We start from the raw sequence: 21,653 nt of genomic DNA on the forward strand, positions 1-21,653 counted from the left end.
CAGATTTTTTTATAGTTAATTTTCCTTGTGAAAGTCCGCAGTGCATGAAGCAGTTTTTGAAATAGGCCTGCATGGAAGGGAGCAATGTCTATAGCGGTCCCTGTAGCCTGGGTTCATACGGCTGCTGAGAGGAGCTGTAAAGATGGCCTTGTGGGTAGTCCACAGATGCTGTACTTTTAATGCCTTAAGAATTGGAATGAAAATTGAGCATGGCATAATTAAGTACAAGTGTGGAATTTAGCAAGTCCTTCAAAGAGGAATGCAAATAGAAAAATGGACTCTACATTCTGACTTCAGATCAAACATGACTCAGCAAGAAATTGTTGCTTGGAGATACTCTGCACCTCAAATACTGTGTTTGGCTTTGGGGCCTTCCCTGGAAGAAAGACCCTGAGGTGCTGGAATGTGTCCAAAGAAAGATAGTGAGGCTGGTGAAAGGTCTGGAGTACAAGTCTTATGAAAGGCAGCTGAGGGAACTGGAGTTGTTTAGCCTGGAGAAAAGGAGGCTTGGGGGGACCTTATCACTCTTTACAGCTACCTGAAAGGGGGTTTTAACGAGGTGAGGGTTGGCCTTTTCTCCAAGTAGCAATCAACAGGACAAGGGTAAATGGCCTCAGGTTGCACCGGGGGGGTTTAGGCTGGATGTTAGGAAAATTTTTTTTACCAGAATGGTTGTCAAGCACTGGAACAGGCTGCCCAAGGAAGTGGTGGAGTCACCATCCCTGGAGGTATTTAAAAGAAGTGTGGATGTAGCACTTAGGGACATGGTTCGGTGTTACGTTTATGGATTTGACGGACTTGGTCATTAAGGATCTTTTCCAAGCTAAGCAATTCTGTGATTCTGTGTTTTTCTAGCATTTAGTTGCACAACTTGCCATATCGTTCCAGTGGCAGGTATTTAAAATAGTTTTCCTTCAAATAAGAGCCACATACTTCTTCCTTTAATATAGAGTTATGCTTTCCATTTAAAAAAAATCCAAGCTTGCAGATAATAAAGCTACTTGACTAACCTTTGTTGACAGATAAAACTATTAATCTATTCAGAATCTTTGTGTGAGACTCTTATTTTCATGTAACCATGTGCATACTTTCTTTGACTTTGTACATTATTTGCTTTGTAGGTTGAAACTACAGAACTTGGTCTTAAACCTGCAGCAATGGGTAGAACTTACTTTGTTGAGGAAGCTATTGGTCAGTATCTTTCAAACCTCAGCACAAAAGTACAGCCTTATGTCACTGGCCTGCTAATAGGGCAGGTAAGTGTGTAATATTTGAAGTCTGTTCCATTCATTCCTATTAATAGGAGAAACCCCCCTTGGACTTAATCATTTGGGATAAGTCTACTAACATCACATTGAGCTTGTATAATGCAGGAGGGTGGTAATATGACCAGAAGTGACTTCTGTAAAGGTTTTCCAGTGTCAACTAACTACTCAAGTCTTTTAAAAGAGTTTTGTGAAAGATAGGACACACAGAAAAGATAAAACTTACCAGTAAACAAGGATTTAAGGCAAAAAAAAAAAACATGAAGGAATTACTTTAGTAACAGTTTACTATACTGTGTAAAAAATACCTAGTGTAAAGCAACCCATATCGTTATTATGCAGTATTTTCTTACTTTATATCAACCTCATGGTATATTTGTTTATATTGATGTTTATGAAAGTGTTCCATGCAAAAGGACTACGTAATTCAGGCTGTTCGAACACCTCCGAAAGAAGAGCAGAGGGAAGATCTCAGTCCTTCAAAACTGGCATCCATTGATGAAGAATGGATAACTACACATGCCAGTCAGGTAGCACAGTTAAGAGTTGATGAAGGGGGTGGGAGGAACACAAGGGAAATAAGATGGACAAAAACTATCTCATTACATATGTAATCTCAGGCTTTTTTCTGAAAGTGTCTAACCATCCTAGACACAGATATTTGAAACCAGAATACCTCTATTGTTTTCAAAGTTTATTATGAAACAGAGACTTGATAGGACTGAAGGAAGAAAAAATTTGTGGCATGTGTTCCTACATTTTGGAGGAACCTACAAATGAAAATCAGCTTTGCTTATTTCATTTCTGCTCTCAATGCTTACCTGTTTCATTAGAAATTTTTTATATATGAAGTTACATGGTTGCTAGATCTCCGACTCCTATTAACAAATGTTCATTTTTATTTTTAAGGTTTCTAGAATGCTTCCTGGAGGCTTATTAGTTCTCGGTGTATTTATTATTACAAGCCCAGAACTGTCAAAAGATAGTCAAAATGCTTTGCGCAAGGTAAGTAGACTTCCTGGTAGAAAACCGGGAATATCTTTAGGTGTGTAGCTGAGTAATTTTCTATCATTTACTCGAGTATATATGACTATTTCGTTGCTTTATTTCTAAAAGCACAAATATTCTGGCTTGATGTATGGTTTTGAGGCAGAAAACTCAGAAATCACTGTCCTACAGAACTGTACCACAGTACAGTGTTTGCTAACTTTCTGTTTCTTGTGATGTTTGTTACTGTAACAGCAAATCTTGCTGTATTTACTGAAAGCAGGCATTCTGGCTTAAGGAAAACATCTTCAGGGTTTATATTAAACAAAATCCTTGTGGCACAGTTTTAGTAATGTTATCTTTTATTGCTTTTTTCTGAATAAATTGTTCAGGTTAGAGAAGTTTGCAATACTGAAAATAGCCAATCCTTTTAAAAACATTATCTTGTATAGAACTAGTGTGTTAGAGTTATATTTAAAAACTACTCAGAACATGCTACTGCCTGATAGACTTAAAACATGTTTTTGTTACAGTACTGGGGCATCTAGTGCCATGTTTAGTTTCTGTTCTGTAGTTATCATGTGTATTTATGAAAATGACATATAAGTAATTTAAACATGAGTAGGTTTTGAAGGCTAAGGTCCAAGATTCAGTTTTGGCAGTGCAGTGCAATTGCATCTTAGTTGTGATTACTGAAGCTAGTAGTCAACAGAAAAAGGTGAGCTGTGTTCAGGTGATCAGTGATTACTGAATTATTTAAATTAGTAGCTATTTAGCACAGCTGTCTTTTCTGATACTCAGCTGATAGGCATAAAGCTGTAATATTACGTAAGGAGAAATGCATACAGGGTAAATATGTGAATATGTGTTGCTTGGTTTGGGTTATAAGGAAGCTGATTAAGATTTCACAGGCAACTCACTTTGGAGTAGTTGCCTATGAATCTTTGTAGAATCATCTTTTACCATGACATTTTGATGACCTATAAGCTGTATTTCCCAGTTATACATAATTATGTTATCGCTTGGACTTAGAACTTTAGTACAAGTCTATTATATGCATAACACATTATTTTTATGAAAATCTGTACTTTTTTCATCTGTAGCTAATCTTTTCAGTGGAAAAGTCTTTGACTAAAAGAAGGCTCTGGAAACCTCCTGAGGAGGAAGTCTCAGAAAGAGCAGCTCTTCAGATCTGTTCTGCTACGAAAAAGTATCCTTTATGAGCAGGCTTTATTGATGGAGACTGCTACTCCCAAATTCTTTTCTGTATAAATGCTAAATTAGGAGAAGGAAGTTGTTTGAGTTCAGATAGGCATAAGTAAGTATATTAAAATCGTGAAGTTTTCTGATTAGCCATGAGTAAGACTATTGACCTTTTTATCCTTGCAAACTTTCCGTAATTTCTTACTGTTAAGTTTGTCTGTGTGGTAGTATCAAATTATGCCTTCCCCAGACAGTTTTGATTTGCATAAAGTGAAGAAAACATCTAAAATACTGTATAGCTGCTTCAGCTTGCAATAACCAATGATACATGTAAGTGGGGAAGTAACAGGCATGTGGGATCTCTACTAGTGCTGCAGAAGAATGCTAGGTCTGTTGATAATAAGATAATATAAGGAGAGCAAGCAAGGTTTTTCCTCAGAGAGGTGTTTTTCCATGTGAATAAGTATTGATCTTAATATATTTGTAAGAGATGGGACATCACTATGGTAGTTGGAGTTTACAGTCAAAGGTTTTTCCACTTTTTACACTAATAAAATATGATAACTTTCTTCAGAGCATAAATTAGCGCAACAAAGAAGTAAAGACAAAGTTAGTTGTTAATGAATTGCTTTTACTCTGTTTATTGCTTTTCACTGGGTCTTTTTCTTTAAGTAGCAAAGAGTAGTTTGCCGAACCTATGATGTACAAGATCCAAAGGCAAGTTAGTCGTCCTGTATGTCATATACAGCTTCTAATGCATGACAAATATTGTTAAAAAAAAATATAAAATCTCCATTTGAGTTATATAGTGGTTTTTATAGATGTTCTATTTTTTTTTTTCTATTCTTAGAGTTCAGGTAAACCAGCAGATTGGAAATATCAGAGTGCTTTATCTGCTTCCTGGTTAGCTTTGGACTGCACAGTAAATGTTAATATTCACATTCCACTTCTTGCTACTTCACCAAACCATGACTTGGAAAAGAATATCAAGGTAAGTGACTGGCTGCACCAGTTTCGTAGTTGGTATCCGCACTACTTTTTCTGTTGAAAATTAGATGAGAGATTTTAAGAGGGTGAGTAGAGGAGTAGGACTAATCAGCAGAGAATGTTTGGCAGTTACTCCTCTGAAGTTACTATGAAGCATTCATAGTATAAAAATGTGGATAGCTTTTCTTCTGCTGTACTTAGTATTGGAAGTTTTCCTTTGCTCAGAATTGTTTAGCAATTGCCATGAGTATTCCAACTGAAGTCTCTTCTGCTTCACTTAGTAAAAGCTTGCATCCAAGCATAACAGGGTTATCAGGCACTTTTAGTATGAACTCACTTTCCATAGGCTGGATACCTCTTCTAAAAAAATCAGGTCACTTCAGTATTTTGAAATGCCTGTTTCTTGATGGATAGGTTCTGAATATGTTGGTTTTAAGATTTACCTTTGGAAAAATATATAGACAGATTTTTTAGACACTTTAAAACTCTCAGAGCAGCTGTTGAAACATGTATTTCTATCATTTTCAGCATGATATTATCCAATTTTTGTTAAATTCTGTTTCCTCTTTGAAAGTTTTGTGTTTTCACTTTTTTTAAAAGAATGGGTTAAATCGATGGGCGAAACAGATAGAAGACAGTGTTTTTCTGATCAATGGACAAGTTAAAGACAATGATGCAGAACTACTGGAAGGGCAGGTGAGTACCAAACAATGAGGGATTGAACTCTAATAGATAGGTAGTTAGTGTGCTAAAGTCATCTGCACAATATTGCCATGGTTTAAGCCCAGCTGGCAACCCAGAACCATGTAGCCCCTCGCTCACTCCCTCCACTTCCTCCCACCACTCCCGGAGAGATGGGGAAGAGAATTGAAAGAATGTAACTGCCACGGGTTGAGAAAAGAGCAGTCCAGTAACTAAGGTATAACACAAAACCGCTACTGCTGCCACCAATAACAGTAATGATAAGGGAAATAAGGGAAGAGAATACAACCGCTCACCACCCGCTGACCAATACCCAGCCTGACCCGAGCAGTGATCTAGCCCTTCCGAGTAACTGCCCCCGGTTTGTATACTCGGCATGACGTGCTGTGGTATGGAATACGTCTTTAGCTAGCTTGGGTCAGGTGCCCTGTCTCTTCTTCCTCCTGGCTTCCCCTCCTCCCTGGCAGAGCATGAGACTCAGAAAGTCCTTGGTCAGACTAAACATTACTGAGCAACAACTAAAAACATCGGTGTGATCAGTGCTGTTCCCAGGCCGAAAGTCAAAACCACAGCACTGCACCAGCTACTAAGAAGGAGAAAAATGACTGCTACTGCTGAACCCAGGACAAATATTTATTGACCTAATTGGCCTATTTCAGGTAACTAATACCCAGGACTGCTTGTGTTCCCATCTTCATTGCTGCAGATTGCCTCTTCCTCCTCTGGCAATATGAACACAATAATTACATGTGAAGTCCGACTAAAAATTTTTCTATGTGCTGTCTCCTAATTAAAAAACATGAGTAAGGTATGAATACAGGTGATGAGATTTCTAAGAGCTGTGTATGTCTAAATGTGTAAGAAGCAGTGGAAGCACCTTGTTTAGCTGATGCATTCATCTCTCCTTTTAGTTTTGTAACTATCTTCTCATGGCTGTTTTCTGTGTGCCTTTTTCTCTCTTAAAAGCTACAAACAAATGCACGTTTTGTACCATAGTAAGGAGACTTTGATTCAGGGAGATTTTATTTATTTTTCCTGCTTAATGACATAAAGAATTTTTTTCCCCTCAGAAAAAGTCAAGAGGAAGTACTCAGTCCAGCTCTCAGTTTTCTGATGTCAAAGTTCTGACACAGCTGGTAAGGATTTAGAGGTTTGTAAAGTATAGGCTTGCTGTTAACTTCTAAAATAGAATAAAAAAATAAAATAACATTCTGAGTTAATATCTAGAAATACAGCTTACTTAATCCTAAGACTTTGGTTTTCTCCCGTGGATGCTGACGCTGGAACTCATTGTGGACTGATCTGCATATTTTGTGTCTTTAGAAATTCTTGTGTGATAATCATGTTGTGTGAGAATTGTACAGTACAACTGCAAGGGAAATTTGAAAAACTGGTTATAGAAATGAAGTCCTGCAAACTAATTAATTTAATAGTAGGATTCCTGCATATATTAATTTTAAGGTGACTTTTCATCATTCTGAAGTACAGAATTACTCTCTTCAACTTGCCATGACTAGCTATGGACATTTACTTGGATGCTTTTGTCTGAAGTTCCATCACTAGTTCTGGATTAACATACAGATCTTGTAAACTGAAGCATAATCTGGAGCTGTTAGGTCTGTCAGGAGTTTCCTCTCTACCATAGCTTATGATGACTTGAACCCTTAATTAGGTGTCCCCATCTAAGTCCTAAGGTCCACATGTGTCCAGACACTGTTTTTGTAGGCTGCTTGCACAGCGCAGGCTATCCCATTTTTTTCAGGTAGTTCCTGGATTCTCTAAAGTTATGTTTAGGAAAAACTTTCAGAAATGTCTAAAATGCCATTTTAAGTATTTGATGAGTATCTCAGCTTCTTTTGTTACATTGTTCCAATGGCTGATTGCCTCAGTGAAAGGAAAGCTTTTTTATTTTGGCAGAAGTAATTTATGCAGTTCACATGGAAGTTATGCATTCTTCTGTTTCCAGGTTTTGTTTTAAAGTGCTTCATACAACACACTTCTTGTTTTGGTAATTAGGTCAACTATTTCTAGGCAACAGTTTGACACAGTTGTAAATGTGACCACATTTGTAATTTAGTACTGACTGATGGGGTGGCTCTCGGGATACCCTAGGTTATGTTGACTATATAGTAAACACACAAACTTCATTGTTTATAAAAAGATAATCTTAAAAAGATTTCTAGATTGCAATGCTAATATAAGCCACGGGCCACTTGCCTGGACAGTTTTTGAAGTCTTAAAGACACAAGTATTTAAATTGCAAGTTACTGAATGACTGGAAAAGTAGATAAATTTTCCCTGATGGACAAGAAGAAATATTTTCAGTCTTACCTAACAAGAAAAAAAAATTACAAATTATAAGGGAAAACAAATTATGTGTAAACATATTAAGATATGCTAGCAGCCTTCCAATATCTGAAGCTGACCTAAAGAATGTCAGGGAGGGACTCTTCGTCAGGGACTGTAGTGATAGGACAAGTAATGGGTTTAAACTTAAATAGGGGAAGTTCAGGTTAGATACAAGGAAGATGTTCTTTACTGTGAGGCTGGTGAGGCACTGAAACAGCTTTCCCAAAGAAGTGGTAAATGCTCTGTCCCTGGCAGTGTTCAAGGACAGGTTGGACGGGGCTTTTGGTGATGTAGTCTAGAGTGTTGAAACTAGATGATCTTAAGGTCCTTTCCAACCCTAACCATTCCATGATTCTATGCTATTAATTCCTTAGGTTTGTTTTTTGCTACTTCTGCTGCATGTACCTTGGTAACAAGATAAAGCTGAAACATGTTTATTTTTCAGTCCCAGGGTTCAAGTCGTAGATCAACAGCTACAGTCCAGGTCTGCAGTGGTTCCATAAATCTCAAAGGTGCTGTGAAATGCAGAGCCTACACACATAACAACAAGCCAAAAGTTAAAGAAGCTATTCAGGTAGTGAAAAGGTTATTAGTTCATCAGAAACATTTTTCTGAAATACATTAAATTTATCATATGTTTTTTTCTTTGCCAAAATGATGTGGTCTAAACTGAGGTCAAAATGTTCACCCCCTTGAACACAGGGATTGTTTTAGAAGTCATCTGTGTGCAATGTGGCGGATTAGGTTCCTTTTTCATTTCTAGCAGATATGTCTCCTGTCTGCTAAGGCTGTTCTCTAGTGAAACTTTGCCCAAACTGTTGAAGTGATCAGGCTTTGAAGAATTTTCTTAAAAAAAGATTACAGAATATATTTTTCTATGTGGAAGGGAAAATATTTACTTTTTCAGTGATTTCCCCCCTTATTGAGTCAATGCCTTGTGATTATTTTTGTTTGATTTTAATGGCAATGCTTAGAAGTTGCCAGTTCTTATCCTAACAATACTAAAAAATTTCTCAGCTTTCCCTTTTTTTTTTATTTTATTTTAATTCTTTTGATGTTGGCTTCCTCTTTATTGGACTTTTAAAAATTCTGTTTAGAGTTTTTATTTTCTGGGAAAAACTATTCTTTCAACATGGTTGTATTACTGATGTTTTAGTTTTGTCCTTATAGGCTTTGAAAAGAGACATAATAAACACCTTGAGTGATCGGTGTGAAATACTATTTGAAGATCTGATTATAAACGAAGGACCTCACAAAAAAGGTATGAATTATAAAACCCAAACAAACAAACTAAAATACCCTACCAAACAAAAGCCCAACAGCCACCCAGTTCACTGCAACAACAAGTGAATTTTGGTTGTTGCAGAAAATTCTGCTGATATACTGAAGTCTCAGTATAACAAGCACATGGCACAATTCTTGTTTGTCAGCCTTGACTTTTTCTTAAATCTGGAGAATTTCAGTGAAGTTCAGATATGTTCTTTGGCACCGCAGCTTTCACACTAACTTTGTATTCAGCTCTCATGACCACAAAATGCAATTTCTGTGTCTTTCTCACTGCTTGGATTTTATTTATTTTTTTAATTCATGTTGAAACTCCTGTCACTGAAATTCTAACTGTAACTTGTGCATTTTAAATTTTATTTTTTTTAGCACTGTATGGTATTCCTATTAATATTGAAGTATACTAAAACTTGGCAGGATCAAAAGAACCAGTTGGACATAGCCTTCCATGTTTTCATATTACCTATGTTACAACTGCTAGTGAACATGAGCTCTAAAGTTCAGTACTGTTCATCTCCATTGAATTAAATATGGTGACTATGATGTGAACAAGTATCCTTAATATTTTTTTTTTACTAGCTATACGACTACAAAGCTTGTGTCATCTCTGCTCCCTGAACTTACTGCTTTTCATCAAGTATTATTTTACAGGCTTTGTGTCTTTTATTTAAATAGATCTTATTTCAGCACTGGGAATACTGTATTGCATTAACTTGAATGTAAAAGAGCACCATGCAGTGGCAAAAATGCAATCCAAATTGATCTAATGAAAATAAAACTTCCTCTTGTGATTATGCTAAAAACTAAGGCAGTATATACTGAGACTGGATCTCCTAGCTCATGCTAGGTGATTCTTTAAACTTCTTTTAGTTAGTGTAATAGTATCAAGTTACCTTCCTATTGTTTTTGGGGGGGTGGGGTGGGGGGTGGTGGTTTTTTTGTTGTTGTTTGGTTTTAAACCAAATATTACTAGTTAATTGAAATAAAAATTTGAAAATCTTACTTAAAGGAAGGCCTGTTAAAAGATACTATTTTTGTAGAGATTTTTAGAAAAAAATAGAACTCAGATTGATTGTGGAAGGAAAAATGATTCCTGGTCAGAATTATTATTTAGTTTAAGATAACATTGTTTGGTTTGTGTTAGCCAACTTTATCCAAACTGCATAATTTGTACTTTCCAGTTCCATGCAGTTTTCAGTTTCCTCTTTAGGTGGCACCTGTACTTTATGGCTTTAAGTATATCATATAGCAGCCAAAAATTTGCAGTCCTTTATGGTGTTGAAATTGTATGTTGATCCTTGTACGGTTTTATCTGCAGCCGTTCCCAGACTTCTCTTGCTAGTTGCTCTAAACTTAAAAAACAAAGGCCTATTTAACATTTTATGGTCTGTTTCAAAGGTCTCTCAGGTATTTCTAGGGGCACTAATGTAAGAACATAAATCAATGTAATAACACCCGAATTTTCTTAAAACAGTAACAACTAAGCAAGCCATGCATGAAACATGAAACCTTGAGCTTTTATTTGGATGGTATTTTTTCCCTTTTCTTTTAGATTTTGAGAGGGAATATCATGTCTTACCTCAAAGACTGTTTGTCCCTGTTGCTGGATCCAGTGTGATGCTCAGTGATTATAGGTTTGGTGAGGAAGCTATTGGAGAAATTCAGGAACGTTTTGTTGAAATGTTGGATCAATCTGTGCAAGCTGAAGATATCCATATAGCAGAGGAAATTAACACAGGTAAATACAGTACCTGAGAACCAGGACAAACTGCATCATGGATTATGAAATGTTGACTAATGACATAGGCCAGATTTATCCAGATACGGACATGCTTAAAATTTGCTTACTTCATATGAAGCTCTAAAGGTTTCTATCAATCTTACGATCTTTCAAATTACAGTTTAAATATATTTGTGAAAAATGGCAAGGTTTCTTGTAGTTTCTATGATTGGCTTCTAAGAGACCTCTCTTTCTCCTCTTGGATATTTTTCTCTCTCACTGTATTATCTGTCCAGCTGGTTTCAGCTCATGAATTGCAGTTAGATACATGAACAAGGTTTAAACAAGGTTTGTACACTTTTTATTCTGCACATGAGTTAAGAAGTGTTTCTATATTGGCAAGTAAACTGTTAAAAAAAAACAGTAAAGCTTTGTATTCTGTTACTTTTTCAGTAGTTCAGTGCTTTTAAAGCTGAGTAAATCTTACACTACTTAGAGTAAGTTAGAAGTCGTGTGCTTTAGTCAATTCTACTGTTTTTCCACTGTATAATTAAAAAATACTTTAAAAGTATTTGCTATTAGCAAAAAATACGTATAGTCTGATACGTTTTTCAGAAAGTTCTCATGCTAAAACTTTTTCAAAAATGCAAAGTACCATTCTTTCTTCTGAGTATTTTAATTTATGTATCAAATGCCCCAAACTGAACTTTTGTGATTTACCAGAACTGGAAAGAAAATTGAGAGCGCTTTTATTTTTCTAGTGAATGTTTTATAAGTTTATATCCTGATTATGAGACTTTTATATTCCTTTAATACAGATATTTTGGTATAATCTAGTTACTGACTTCCTTTTCCTGATTATTTGTTTATATAATTTCCTGTTGCGCTTCCCCCCCCCCCCCCGACTTTGATTTCAATTTAGGAGTCAAATCTGTAATTGAAAAGCATCTAATAATACTTCCTGTGATCTTATGGAAGAGATTTCTGCCTTTTTTTTTAATCCCATCAGCATGAATACGAGCAGCAGTTACAGTTTTATAATTTAAAAGAAAAAATAACACATTCTCAGATGAGAACCGTGATCACTTTTTGATGTTGATATTTAGGGGCAAAAATGAGAAATGTAGCCATAAGCTTGTTTTGTAGGGTGAACTGTGATTACTGATATTCTTCTTGACCTACTTATTTAGTTGGGGTTTTGAGTTTCTTGATTTCAGAGCTAACCATAAATTCTTACATCTTTCTGAATTAATCAATTTTCCCCTGGCTTTAACTAAACCTGTTAGCTATTAATCTGATTCATTATCCTGAAAAGTGAGAGATGAACATAGCTCAAGAACCTCAAGAAAAACAAGAAGGCCAATAAAAATCTGTCTTGAATTGTAAGAGTAACTTTAATAATCTTAAAGCTAATTATTATTGAGCTTTAAGGAATTAGTGTAACTCAGGGAAATTAATGTTTCAGCAGCAGAGATAAGCTTGGGAGGGAGAAGATGATTCAATTTAGCTTTATTGCTGATACAAGGATGTATGATCTGAAGCTAGGAAAAAAAGATTAGACTTACAGTGATGCATCACAAAGATTTGATGCCAGTAATACATGTAAAATTATGTCAGCAAAATGTGCTTCTGTGTTCTTGTGGCTTGTTGGTTAGAGAGGTAGGTGTGTGTGGAATAAAAGGGCAAATTAAGGCAAGTGCAAAGCAGAGGAGAGGTAAAAGCATACAAAAACGATTTGGGGAAAAAATGGGACTGCCGTTGTCCCAGTGTAAACTACAAAGTATGTCCATAGAATGGGTTCTGCTTATAGTGATGATAGTAATAATACTATCAGCACAACACTGTTCAATTATGATAATTATTACGGCATCATTAACTTGTGGTTTATTAAAATAACAAGTTATTGATACACTTTATTAATTCCAGAAAAGCTGTTTTAGAAATGAGACTTCTTAACTGTGTAAGAAAAGTGTTCTGTGTTGTAAGAAAAAACATTAATTTTGCAATTGGATTTTTTTGTTGGCACTTTGGTATGAAGTGTCTAAGTATTGCTGTAGAAATGTTCTTGTGACACAATGCGAGTTTGGGGGTTTCCCTTGTGTAAAGGCTTTTTCAGTGCATCATTCCAATTTGTGTAGCATTTGTTGTGTCTCGAAGCTTAGTTTTATCTTTATTAATATAATTAATCAATATCTAGTAATGGTGTAAAAATGGGCTTGTGGTGAATTTTGACAACAGCCTTTCTTTGTATCATGATTTCTGTGGTCTTAGGCACCAACCTTCAATTAACTGGAAATGTTATCCATAGTGAAATTCAGGGGAAGATTTGTTGATAAAAAGAATTGTTTAAAATACCAGAACAGCAGGCTTTTGAAATAATTCCTTTTTTTGTTGTTGCTCTTTGAAATATGCACTTGAGAAGAGCAGGTTATAATCAGTATAGCAAAGATTTATTTTTTACACAGTTTTTAGTCAAAATGTGCGAAATAAAGGTATTTTGAGAAGGTCAGGTTTATGTGCTTACTTAGTCCAGCCTCTGCTGCTGTCTCCTGTAGTTTTATTCTTCTATTTCTTAATACAACGCTCCAGTGAGGTCACTACTGGGTCATGCTTTAAAATTGGTACATGGAAAATAGAACATAAAACTGACCTACTTATAATTGAAAGATATAAATAGCCCAAACAGTGTAGTTTCAAGGTATTTAGTGCTTTTCTATAAGCAATTGAAGGCTTTGTTTTTACGATTGCCTTTACTAAATCCCTGTGCCTCCTTGGTGCAGGAGGTGGGGGTGATACGTTAAATACTGTGAGTGGATAAACATAAGTAAGAGTGCGCCCTCAGCTACTTTGCCAATGACACCAAGCTGTGTGGTTCAGTTGATATGCTGGAGGGAAGGAATGCCATCCAGAGGGACCTTGACATGCCTGTGAGGTGGGCTGAAGCCAACCTCATGAAGTTTAACCATGCCAAGTGCAAGGTCCTGCACCTGGGTCGGAGCAATCCCAGGCACAGCTACAGGTTGGGCAGAGAAGAGATTCAGAGCAGCCCTGCGGAGAAGTCCAGAGAAGGGCCACGAGGATGATCAGGGGACTGGAGCACCTCCCGTATGAAGACAGGCTGAGAAAGTTGGGGCTGTTCAGCCTGGAGAAGAGAAGGCTGTGTGGAGACCTCATAGCAGCCTTCCAGTATCTGAAGGGGGCCTGTAGGGATGCTGGGGAGGGACTCTTCATTAGCGGCTGTAGTGACAGGACAAGGGGTAATGGGTTAAAACTTAAACAGGGGAAGTTTAGATTGAATGCAAGGAAGAAATTCTTTCCTGTTAGGGTGGTGAAGCACTGGAATGGGTTGCCCAGGGAGGCTGTGAATGCTCCATCCCTGGCAGTGTTCAAGGCCAGGTTGGACGAAGCCTTGGCTGAGATGGTTTAGTGTGAGGTGTCCCTGCCCATGGCAGGGGGGTTGGAACCACATGATCTTGAGGTCCTTTCCAACCCTAACTATTCTATGATTCAGTAGTGGTAAACACTTCATCATCTTTGTTAGCAAATTGAAGAATTAATGAAAAATTAAGAATTCATCTAATTGGCACTAGAAAGCATCTGCTTTTGAAAATTCTTTGTGTGATTTATACTACAGCTGCTTCACATGCAAATCTTCCATAACATAATGGTATAAATGCCTTTGGTAACAAAGTAGCTTTAGGATGTTCCTTTCTTTTTCCTCTTTTTTTTTTTTTTCCCTCCCTGAGCAAGGAAGCACTGCTGTCTTGATGTGCAGCTTCAAAAGTCATCTTCAGAAAAGTGCAACAGTTCTTACGAAGGTGCAAAGAAACTTTAAGTTTGAGGGCACAAATTATCCTACTTGCTCAACAAAACTAAAGCAGAAAGAAACTGCTGGATCTAGACTTCAAAGGTGACCCAAGAAATGTGGTCAGCTTTTCTAAAAGTGGAATGTTATTTTAGGGAATTGAAAACTCTATTGTAGTTTGGAGAGAATGCGGTGCTCTTAATGTGCTAGTTAAAGCTATCTTGCAATAATTAATAATTCCTTTACCTTAGTTGAAGATTTCTGCTCATATTTTAAACAGATGAGGGTGTTTTTTCCTCCGCACAGAAAAAATAAGATGAAACTATGTGTATATATGTATGTGTGTATATATATAGATGAATGGGCTTGAGAGGCATTTGATAATTTCTTCTCTAAAAAACACCTGTTACAAATGACCATTAGTGGCTGACAATCACCAGTTTAAATCTGCTGCTGGCCCTCCTGGTGCTGCCACCTGTGAGTCAGCTGCTTAGGTCAGCTGAGTTGCTGGTTCCTCGGCAAGGCCTGGTTCGTTTTGGTGGTTCCCTCCCAGAGTAGTCAAATTCTCCCTAAGTTATGTAAAGGGGGTTGGATATGTTACTCTGGAAGTAGGATGTGGAAGATGAGTTTTGGAAAAGGAAGGGACTCATGCCCAAATGTATTTTTCTCTTTATTTTTACTCTTCCAGACATACAGAATAGTTTAGTACTATGCTGTTCCTACTGTACGATTTCTACTGCAATAAGCTGTTTACCATAAATGTATTTTATAAAGTTGATCCGGAGTTCTTGACCTTTTGTATTAATTCAACTGTGGAACACAACTGTTAGCTTTTGAACTGGTATTTACTACTTCATTTGCTTTTTGTGCAGTTCGTATTTGTCCGGTTACTGACAACATGGATGAAACACAACAGAAACAACTGACTAAAGCAACACTGCTCTTGAAACTTCAGCAAAATATGGGTATGTTACTTCCCTAATTTCTGCTATGGCAACCCAAAACAATAATGGGTGCCTTCTGTACTGTTACTTTCTACAGCATTATTAGCAAACAAGTGAGATTAATACAATACTTTTCTAAAATGAGTCCCCACATCAGTATTGTAGTTGCAGTGTGTTTCTGGGCAGAAAAAAACAGAGTTCGCTGTTGGAACAAAAGCCGTGTTTGCATTTGTTCAGCCTTCAAATCAATACAAAAGGCTCATATAGCTTTATTTCTTTTTTGGAGAGCCACCACTTTCCTAATTTCATGCTTAAAAAATACCAAACAACCAAATTCAAGACAGTTGAATGGTTTTGTCAAGTAAGCATCCATAAATCAGCTAGTGACTCACTAATCTTCATCTGAAGCTGACAAGTACCTATGGGCTTGAGTGCTAATTGTCAGCCTTGGTAATTCAGGGAACACCAGTCACCACAGTCTTCTTTCAGATACAGTTTCTCCATTGGTGCTCTTTGGTCCAGCTCTCATATATCTGCCTGCACTTAGTACAGTTCTATTTGAGGAGGTTTTTTTGGTATTTTTTCTTTTTTAAAGGACAGTTACACTTTGGTCAACAAAGCAGTATCTTTGCTTTTCTATTAAGTCCTAGAACATGCTAACTGGAAGATTAAGGAGGAGTAGCAGTAAATGTAATCAGGGGCTTTTTTTTTTGTGTGTGTGTGTCATCTTCTCAACTGCATCAGTAACAAGCATGTTAATAGGAAGATGTTGTGCTACAAAGAGGTGGGGTAAATGTAGTTTTAAAGAAAAAACTTCATATCTTTTGTTTCTTCAAGCTTAAATTTTTTGTTATTTTTTCTAGTCTGATTCCTAGAACTAAGCAGTAGTGCAGGGTCAGTGCATTATTTTGATGTGCCAGGACACAGCCAAGGTACTACAGAAGTATGCTGTGAGCATACTTACAGGTGGAAGGATCCTGCTCTGACTAGAAATGTAATGTGGAACTTTTATAATTCAATTATCTGACATGGTAGCTTTAGATATAGGCTAAGCAGTGATAAAACAGGGTTTTTGGGGTGGCTGTTTCTCCTCTTGTCATTCACCTTGACCCTGCTCTTCACACCCTAGCTTGTCCTGACTGCGGATTTTGCCACTCACTGAATGCATTTCCTTTGTTATTTTAGGTGTGGTAATAGCAGCTGCTGTTGCAGTCTTTGCATCCATCTTCTCTTTCAATTACTTCAGTGATTAAACTCAAGCAACCACAGCTTTGTGGAATGGAAGCATTGGCCAGTTACAAGACGGAAGCATTTGTGCTTAATATATTAGTAATTAAGAATTATTGCCTAAATATCACCAGTTACATGTGCAACATAAATTGTAATGATAGATTCAGTTACCTTGTGCCAGCATGCACTTCCTACATCAAGTAGAATCACATGGTTACAATATATTGCTGAATGATAGTATTATTTTCTAGAAAGATCCCTTAAACAAATTTTCCCTGTTTATTCTTTAAATGCAAAATGCTGCTACTGGTGTTTTTCAGGCTATTGGCAAGGCTAGCATAATTACCTGGTATGACAATCCTTGCTTTAAGAGTTCCTTTGCTTAAAGAAATCTCATCTCATTAAAGTTAATTGGGGAACAATTAGATTTAATGTAGCCAGCATTTCACCATATGCATTGTTTTCTATATTATTGGTTAACTAGCATAATAGGTATACAAACAGTTCCTAGTAGTTTCAAGACTAGACCAATTCAGCCTGTAAATACCATTGTTCGAGACCTGGAGAACTCAGAAATCAATAAAGTGCATAGAACTTTTGAGATTTGTAAATGCTGTCTTTTACTTAGCGACTCTTGAGGATTTTTCTGTCCGGTTCTGATTTAATCATCACTTTCTTGGAATATTAACTATTTCAGCAACAGCTACATATAGTCAGCCCTTTTGGATTATCTTGTAGATGCATGCAAATTGTCAAAATTGTTTGCTAATCAGGATTTTTAGACTACAAAGAGGTAACTTTCCATTATGAGATATTCTTTCAGGTATGTTAGGGGATAACATTATTGTTTACTTGCTATGCGGAGAAAAGAAGGAGGGGAGAATTCAAGTAAGGTTAATAAAGGTAATTCTTTTATAAAATGTGATGTTTACTTGGATCAGAACTACAGTAGAAAAGAATTCCAGATTTAGGGCATTTTTGTATCACTGTAATTTTTTTTTTTTCTTTGTCTAAGGAACACTAAGAAGAAATATAAACACTTTGGTTCTAAAGCATAATCAAGGAAGTACTGGAATACTTTTATTAAAAGCCAACTGTATGAAATGTGTCTCAAATACCATTGCCTGAGCTATGAATTCTGTTTTTACATGTTTGGAAAAAGAGCTGCCTTTAGTATTGGAACTATATTTTGGAACATGTTGATCTTTTGTGCTCAGTCAAGTGGGGCCGCTCAGAGGAAAGTGAACATTGCAGTGGAGGTGCTTTTTCCAGGTGCTGCATGTTGTATAGAAGTGTGTCATTCTGTGCAAACGGGTGGAATCAGTAGGCAAGATGGTATTATACGGAAGCAGTTGATTCTGGGGGAGGTTGAGTGCTATCCAGAAAACGAGATGAATTTTGTAACATGTAAATGAAAGATCATTGGTTTAAAATTGCTCTGCTAAAGTCTGTTAGAAGGAGGGGAAGGGCAGTAATGGGATGAAGTTTGGCTTGGGTCTCTGTTGGGGTCTTTTTCCTTTTTTGGGGGGGTGATAGGGGCTGTGTATGCTTTCAGAGGTTAAATACAAAATGGTTATTCTGTAGTTGCCTGTTACTTGAAACTCAGCCATAGAAGTAAAGCACAACATTTGAGATACTAAATGTCTTGCACCAGGAACGGACATTGTCATGAAACACTCTTTCAATAGCTCTTGCTTAGCACCTGTGGTGTAGAAGCCGAGTGTGGTTGGAGCCAGTCCGTGCTCCGCCTGTCCCGCTTCGGTACCACACCCCAAGGAGAGCAAGAGGCCGGGCTCTGATAGCCCAGGCAAGCCTGAGGCGGCTGCAACCATGGGCATCCCCAGGGGAAAAAATTGACAATCCCACCTTCATTGGCGGCCTTTGGCAGAGAGAAAGCAGCAGCAGCGACAATTATTACCGCAGATCGCCCCTGCCGGAAGACGCTCCTTGCACAGGGGCTGCTGGAGGCGCATCGAAGGCCAGCTCCCCGCCTTCACGCCAGGCCTTGGGTGCTCGGGGGCAGGCTGCAAGGAAGGTGCCGCTGCTGGAGGGAGCTGCAGGGCACGCGCGCCCACCACGCCGCCGTACTGCTCCCGCGCATGCGGCGGACGCTGGTGGCACGGCAGAGGGGCCAGGGGCAGTGCGCGGAGGTCGGGCTGCAGAATCGCGCTGAGGCGGCGGCGCGCAAGCGGGGCGCTGGCGGTGTCCCCTTAGCTGGAGGCACAACGAGCACACTGCCGTTACCGGGGTGGACGCGGACTGCAGGAGCGCGTTTTGACCACCGGGCGGCAGCAGCGAGCGCTGCAGTGTGCGTTATTGCGCATGCGTGCAGCTAGTGCTGCAGCGCCGCGCTTGTGTCGTCGGGCGGCAGCTGCGAGCGCAGTGGCGGTGCCGCTCTGTACCGCCGTGGTTCGGCTGCAGTACCTCCTTTCTGTCGCCGGGCGGCAGCACCACCTCAACGATTATTTCCGAGCCACGGCCACGCTCTGCTGTTTGTACCCTCCCGAGAAGATAACTGCGGCTTCCTGGGGCCCTAATCACCCTCGCAGCCAGGCAGTAACGTTCGCTGCCTCTGTATCGGAAGCCTCCCAGTGGCTCGAGCATTCCCGGCCTTTGCATTTGAGTGCTTTGAAAATCTGGGGGTAGTTCCTGCCTGCATCTCCCACCCCATTACCGGGGCAGGAGAACCAGCGCAGGGAACCTGGGGAACAAGTTTCCTTCCTCCAGGCTTGCTGTATCCATCTGCATGTGGCATAGTGGTTGTGGGAGTGACAGCAGTGAGACAGCAGATGCTGGCAAGAGATGAAATGGGGAAAAAAGGCAGCACAGGCAACAGGATGAAGGCAGGAGGGAAGAGGCTGAAGCACTGTGTGTGCGAGGGGCAGCTACATTCAGCTGGAAACAGTGGGTCCAGGCAGACCAGAGGCAAGTGGTAGATCTGCAGATGAATGGTACACTGCTGATCATTGGGCTTTGTGGTGGCATTTGCACTTTTTCTCACCTCTGTCTGCTCCTGTAGTCCTGCATACAGGCAATACTTCCCATGCAGAGCTTGTCTCATGGAGAAGAGACACTGTATGATGTTACTTAACAGCATGCAAAATAGTTGCCCATGGACCAAGGAAAGCAAAGAGGCACGTTGGTATAGTAGGTGTCCTTAGCAGGTGACCACAGAGCTCTGGATGTTCCACCTTTGTCCAAGAGCATAGCTCTGCACTCCTTGCTGCTCCTGGCAGTGAGCGCTGCAGTTGCACTTTGCTGCAAGGAGCAGAACAGCTCTTGGTGGAGTGCAAGTGCTGCTCAGCAGGAGCTAACATACCCCTGCGTGGCCAGCACTGTTTCCAGCTCTAAAACGTAGGAGGAGAGAGAGTGGGGTGGGCAATGTGCAAACAGTGGGGTGCAAGGAAGCATCTGGGGTCTGGATGCAGAGGAGTTATGGGGGATGTGAGATGAGGGCAGGGGAGAAACTCATGAAGAAAGAACTCACATGAAAAAATGAACTCCCAAAGAGCCTGAAGGGGACTGGTGTGAGGAAGGGGATATGGTGTGGGGATATGTCTGGGGGGACAGCATTTGGAGCAACACACACAGGGGGTGGGTAAGTGGGTAAAACCTTCATGGGGGGTCATACATGGGGATGATCTAACCACAGAGCCCATTCAGGATAATCCACAGCAGAAAGCTAACCTGTATTAATTGCAATGTATAATCCACTCCAGCTAGCTGACCCACATCAGATAACTCCCAGTGGTGCCTCTCAGACTGGCAGAATTGCACCCCAGCAGTGGGGTTCTTTTGGGTTTCTTTGTTTGCTTTTCCACAACATAAAAATTGGAGAGAAGCATAAATATTTTGCTGTTGAAAAAAATATTCAGCTGGGGGGGTTCTTCTACTGCATATCTACAGCATAGAAATTTCTGACTTTTGGTTTTGTTCGTGAAAAGAAGGTGTGAGTTTTTTGTTTTCTGTTGCATAAAACCAGGTGGATTTGGCTTTCTCAGGAGCCCCAAATTGGGATTTAAACCATTGCAGAATCAAAATCAGGGGGGTTGGAATATCCTTATGCCATGGCAGCAGCTTCCACCGCATGTGCGTGGCCCTGCGGAAGAAAGTCCCCATCTGGAGAAATCGGCCCCAAAACAGCATGGAAAAATGGAAAAAAGAGAAGGGGAAAGGGGCAGCTTTTGAAAACTCTTTTCTATCTTCAGTAGCTATTTAGAAGGGTCATTGGGTGTTTAAAGCCTTTCTATAAACAGGGTTTCTTTGCATTTTGAAAATATTATATATCATAGACATTTACATTTATGTATCTATTTACGCATATATGTATGGTTTGAACATATATGGTTTATATATATAAATTATCCATTTCCACTCATAATACACAGTATTTAGACATACACACAGTTACGTACATACCTAGCTACACTTGTGTATATCTCTTTATGCTTATCTTTATTTACACTTTAATATGTTTACTCCAGTACCTATTTACACTTTCATAATCTATTTAGATTACGTATAATTTCTTAGACTATGTAATACATAGTAAGTGTAGATAGCTCTACCTATTAATATAATATATATGTATAATATATAGTGAATATTATATACCACACTGGGAGATGGCGGTGTATAATCCCTGCTAACTGGGCTGGGACTATCCAGGTGATGACCTGCAGGGGCTATGGTATTGCCATGAGAAACAGTCAGCCCTGGAGTTCATATCCTCTAAAAGGCCACTCCCACAACAACAAAACCACAGTGTTTTAGTATACTGAGAACTTTCAAGATTTACTAACTGGTAAATCACAGTTGCATTTCTCTGGAAGCATAGAGTTATTGCTAAGCTACTATACGGCTTCATCTTTGTACCTGCAATACAGGAGAGTGACATTTCTACCAGGTATAAAGTAAGTCTATTCAGCCACAGCTAAGTTTAATTTTAAATAATAAAAAGTGAAAATACACACACACAAAAAAATAGGTACCCTTTATCAAAGCAAAACACATCTAATCTGAGGCCAGAGATCAAAAGGCTTTTTACTGGCCTTTTCTAAATCACAGGCTTCAAAATACAGCTTCCAGTACACCACCCTGGGACGCACACTGACTACTCTGTTGTGTTCATGAGAAACAAACAGAGCACAGAAAATCTGAATGCAAATCAGACATAG

The 21,653-nt window shown here is 38.8% G+C and overlaps 1 protein-coding gene across 1 annotated transcript; it reads left to right on the top strand.

Annotated features, from left to right (window-relative positions):
• Window positions 1-706: 706 nt before the first annotated feature.
• Window positions 707-18,155, top strand: ODR4 (odr-4 GPCR localization factor homolog). Its single transcript, XM_061452130.1, has 14 exons — window positions 707-728; window positions 1,122-1,256; window positions 1,667-1,795; window positions 2,175-2,270; window positions 3,356-3,462; window positions 4,136-4,172; window positions 4,306-4,446; window positions 5,043-5,138; window positions 6,215-6,280; window positions 7,939-8,067; window positions 8,664-8,754; window positions 10,330-10,515; window positions 15,175-15,267; window positions 16,432-18,155. Exons 2-14 carry the CDS (start codon window positions 1,158-1,160, stop codon window positions 16,497-16,499), a joined length of 1,338 nt encoding a protein of 445 aa, XP_061308114.1. The 5' UTR covers window positions 707-728; window positions 1,122-1,157; the 3' UTR covers window positions 16,500-18,155.
• Window positions 18,156-21,653: the final 3,498 nt, after the last annotated feature.

This window comes from Pezoporus flaviventris, unplaced genomic scaffold, assembly GCF_033815535.1.
Source record: "Pezoporus flaviventris isolate CSIRO_AGI_PZ_B2104156 unplaced genomic scaffold, CSIRO_AGI_Pfla_v1 ptg000013l, whole genome shotgun sequence".
Taxonomy (NCBI): domain Eukaryota; kingdom Metazoa; phylum Chordata; class Aves; order Psittaciformes; family Psittacidae; genus Pezoporus; species Pezoporus flaviventris.

Excerpts from the sequence above, each read along its gene's own strand:
- ODR4 (XM_061452130.1), top strand. The coding sequence starts at position 1,158 with ATGGGTAGAACTTACTTTGTTGAGGAAGCTATTGGTCAGTATCTTTCA. Across the intron at positions 1,796-2,174 it reads TAACTACACATGCCAGTCAG|GTTTCTAGAATGCTTCCTGG; the intron begins GTAGCACAGTTA and ends TTTATTTTTAAG. Across the intron at positions 4,173-4,305 it reads ATGATGTACAAGATCCAAAG|AGTTCAGGTAAACCAGCAGA; the intron begins GCAAGTTAGTCG and ends TTCTATTCTTAG.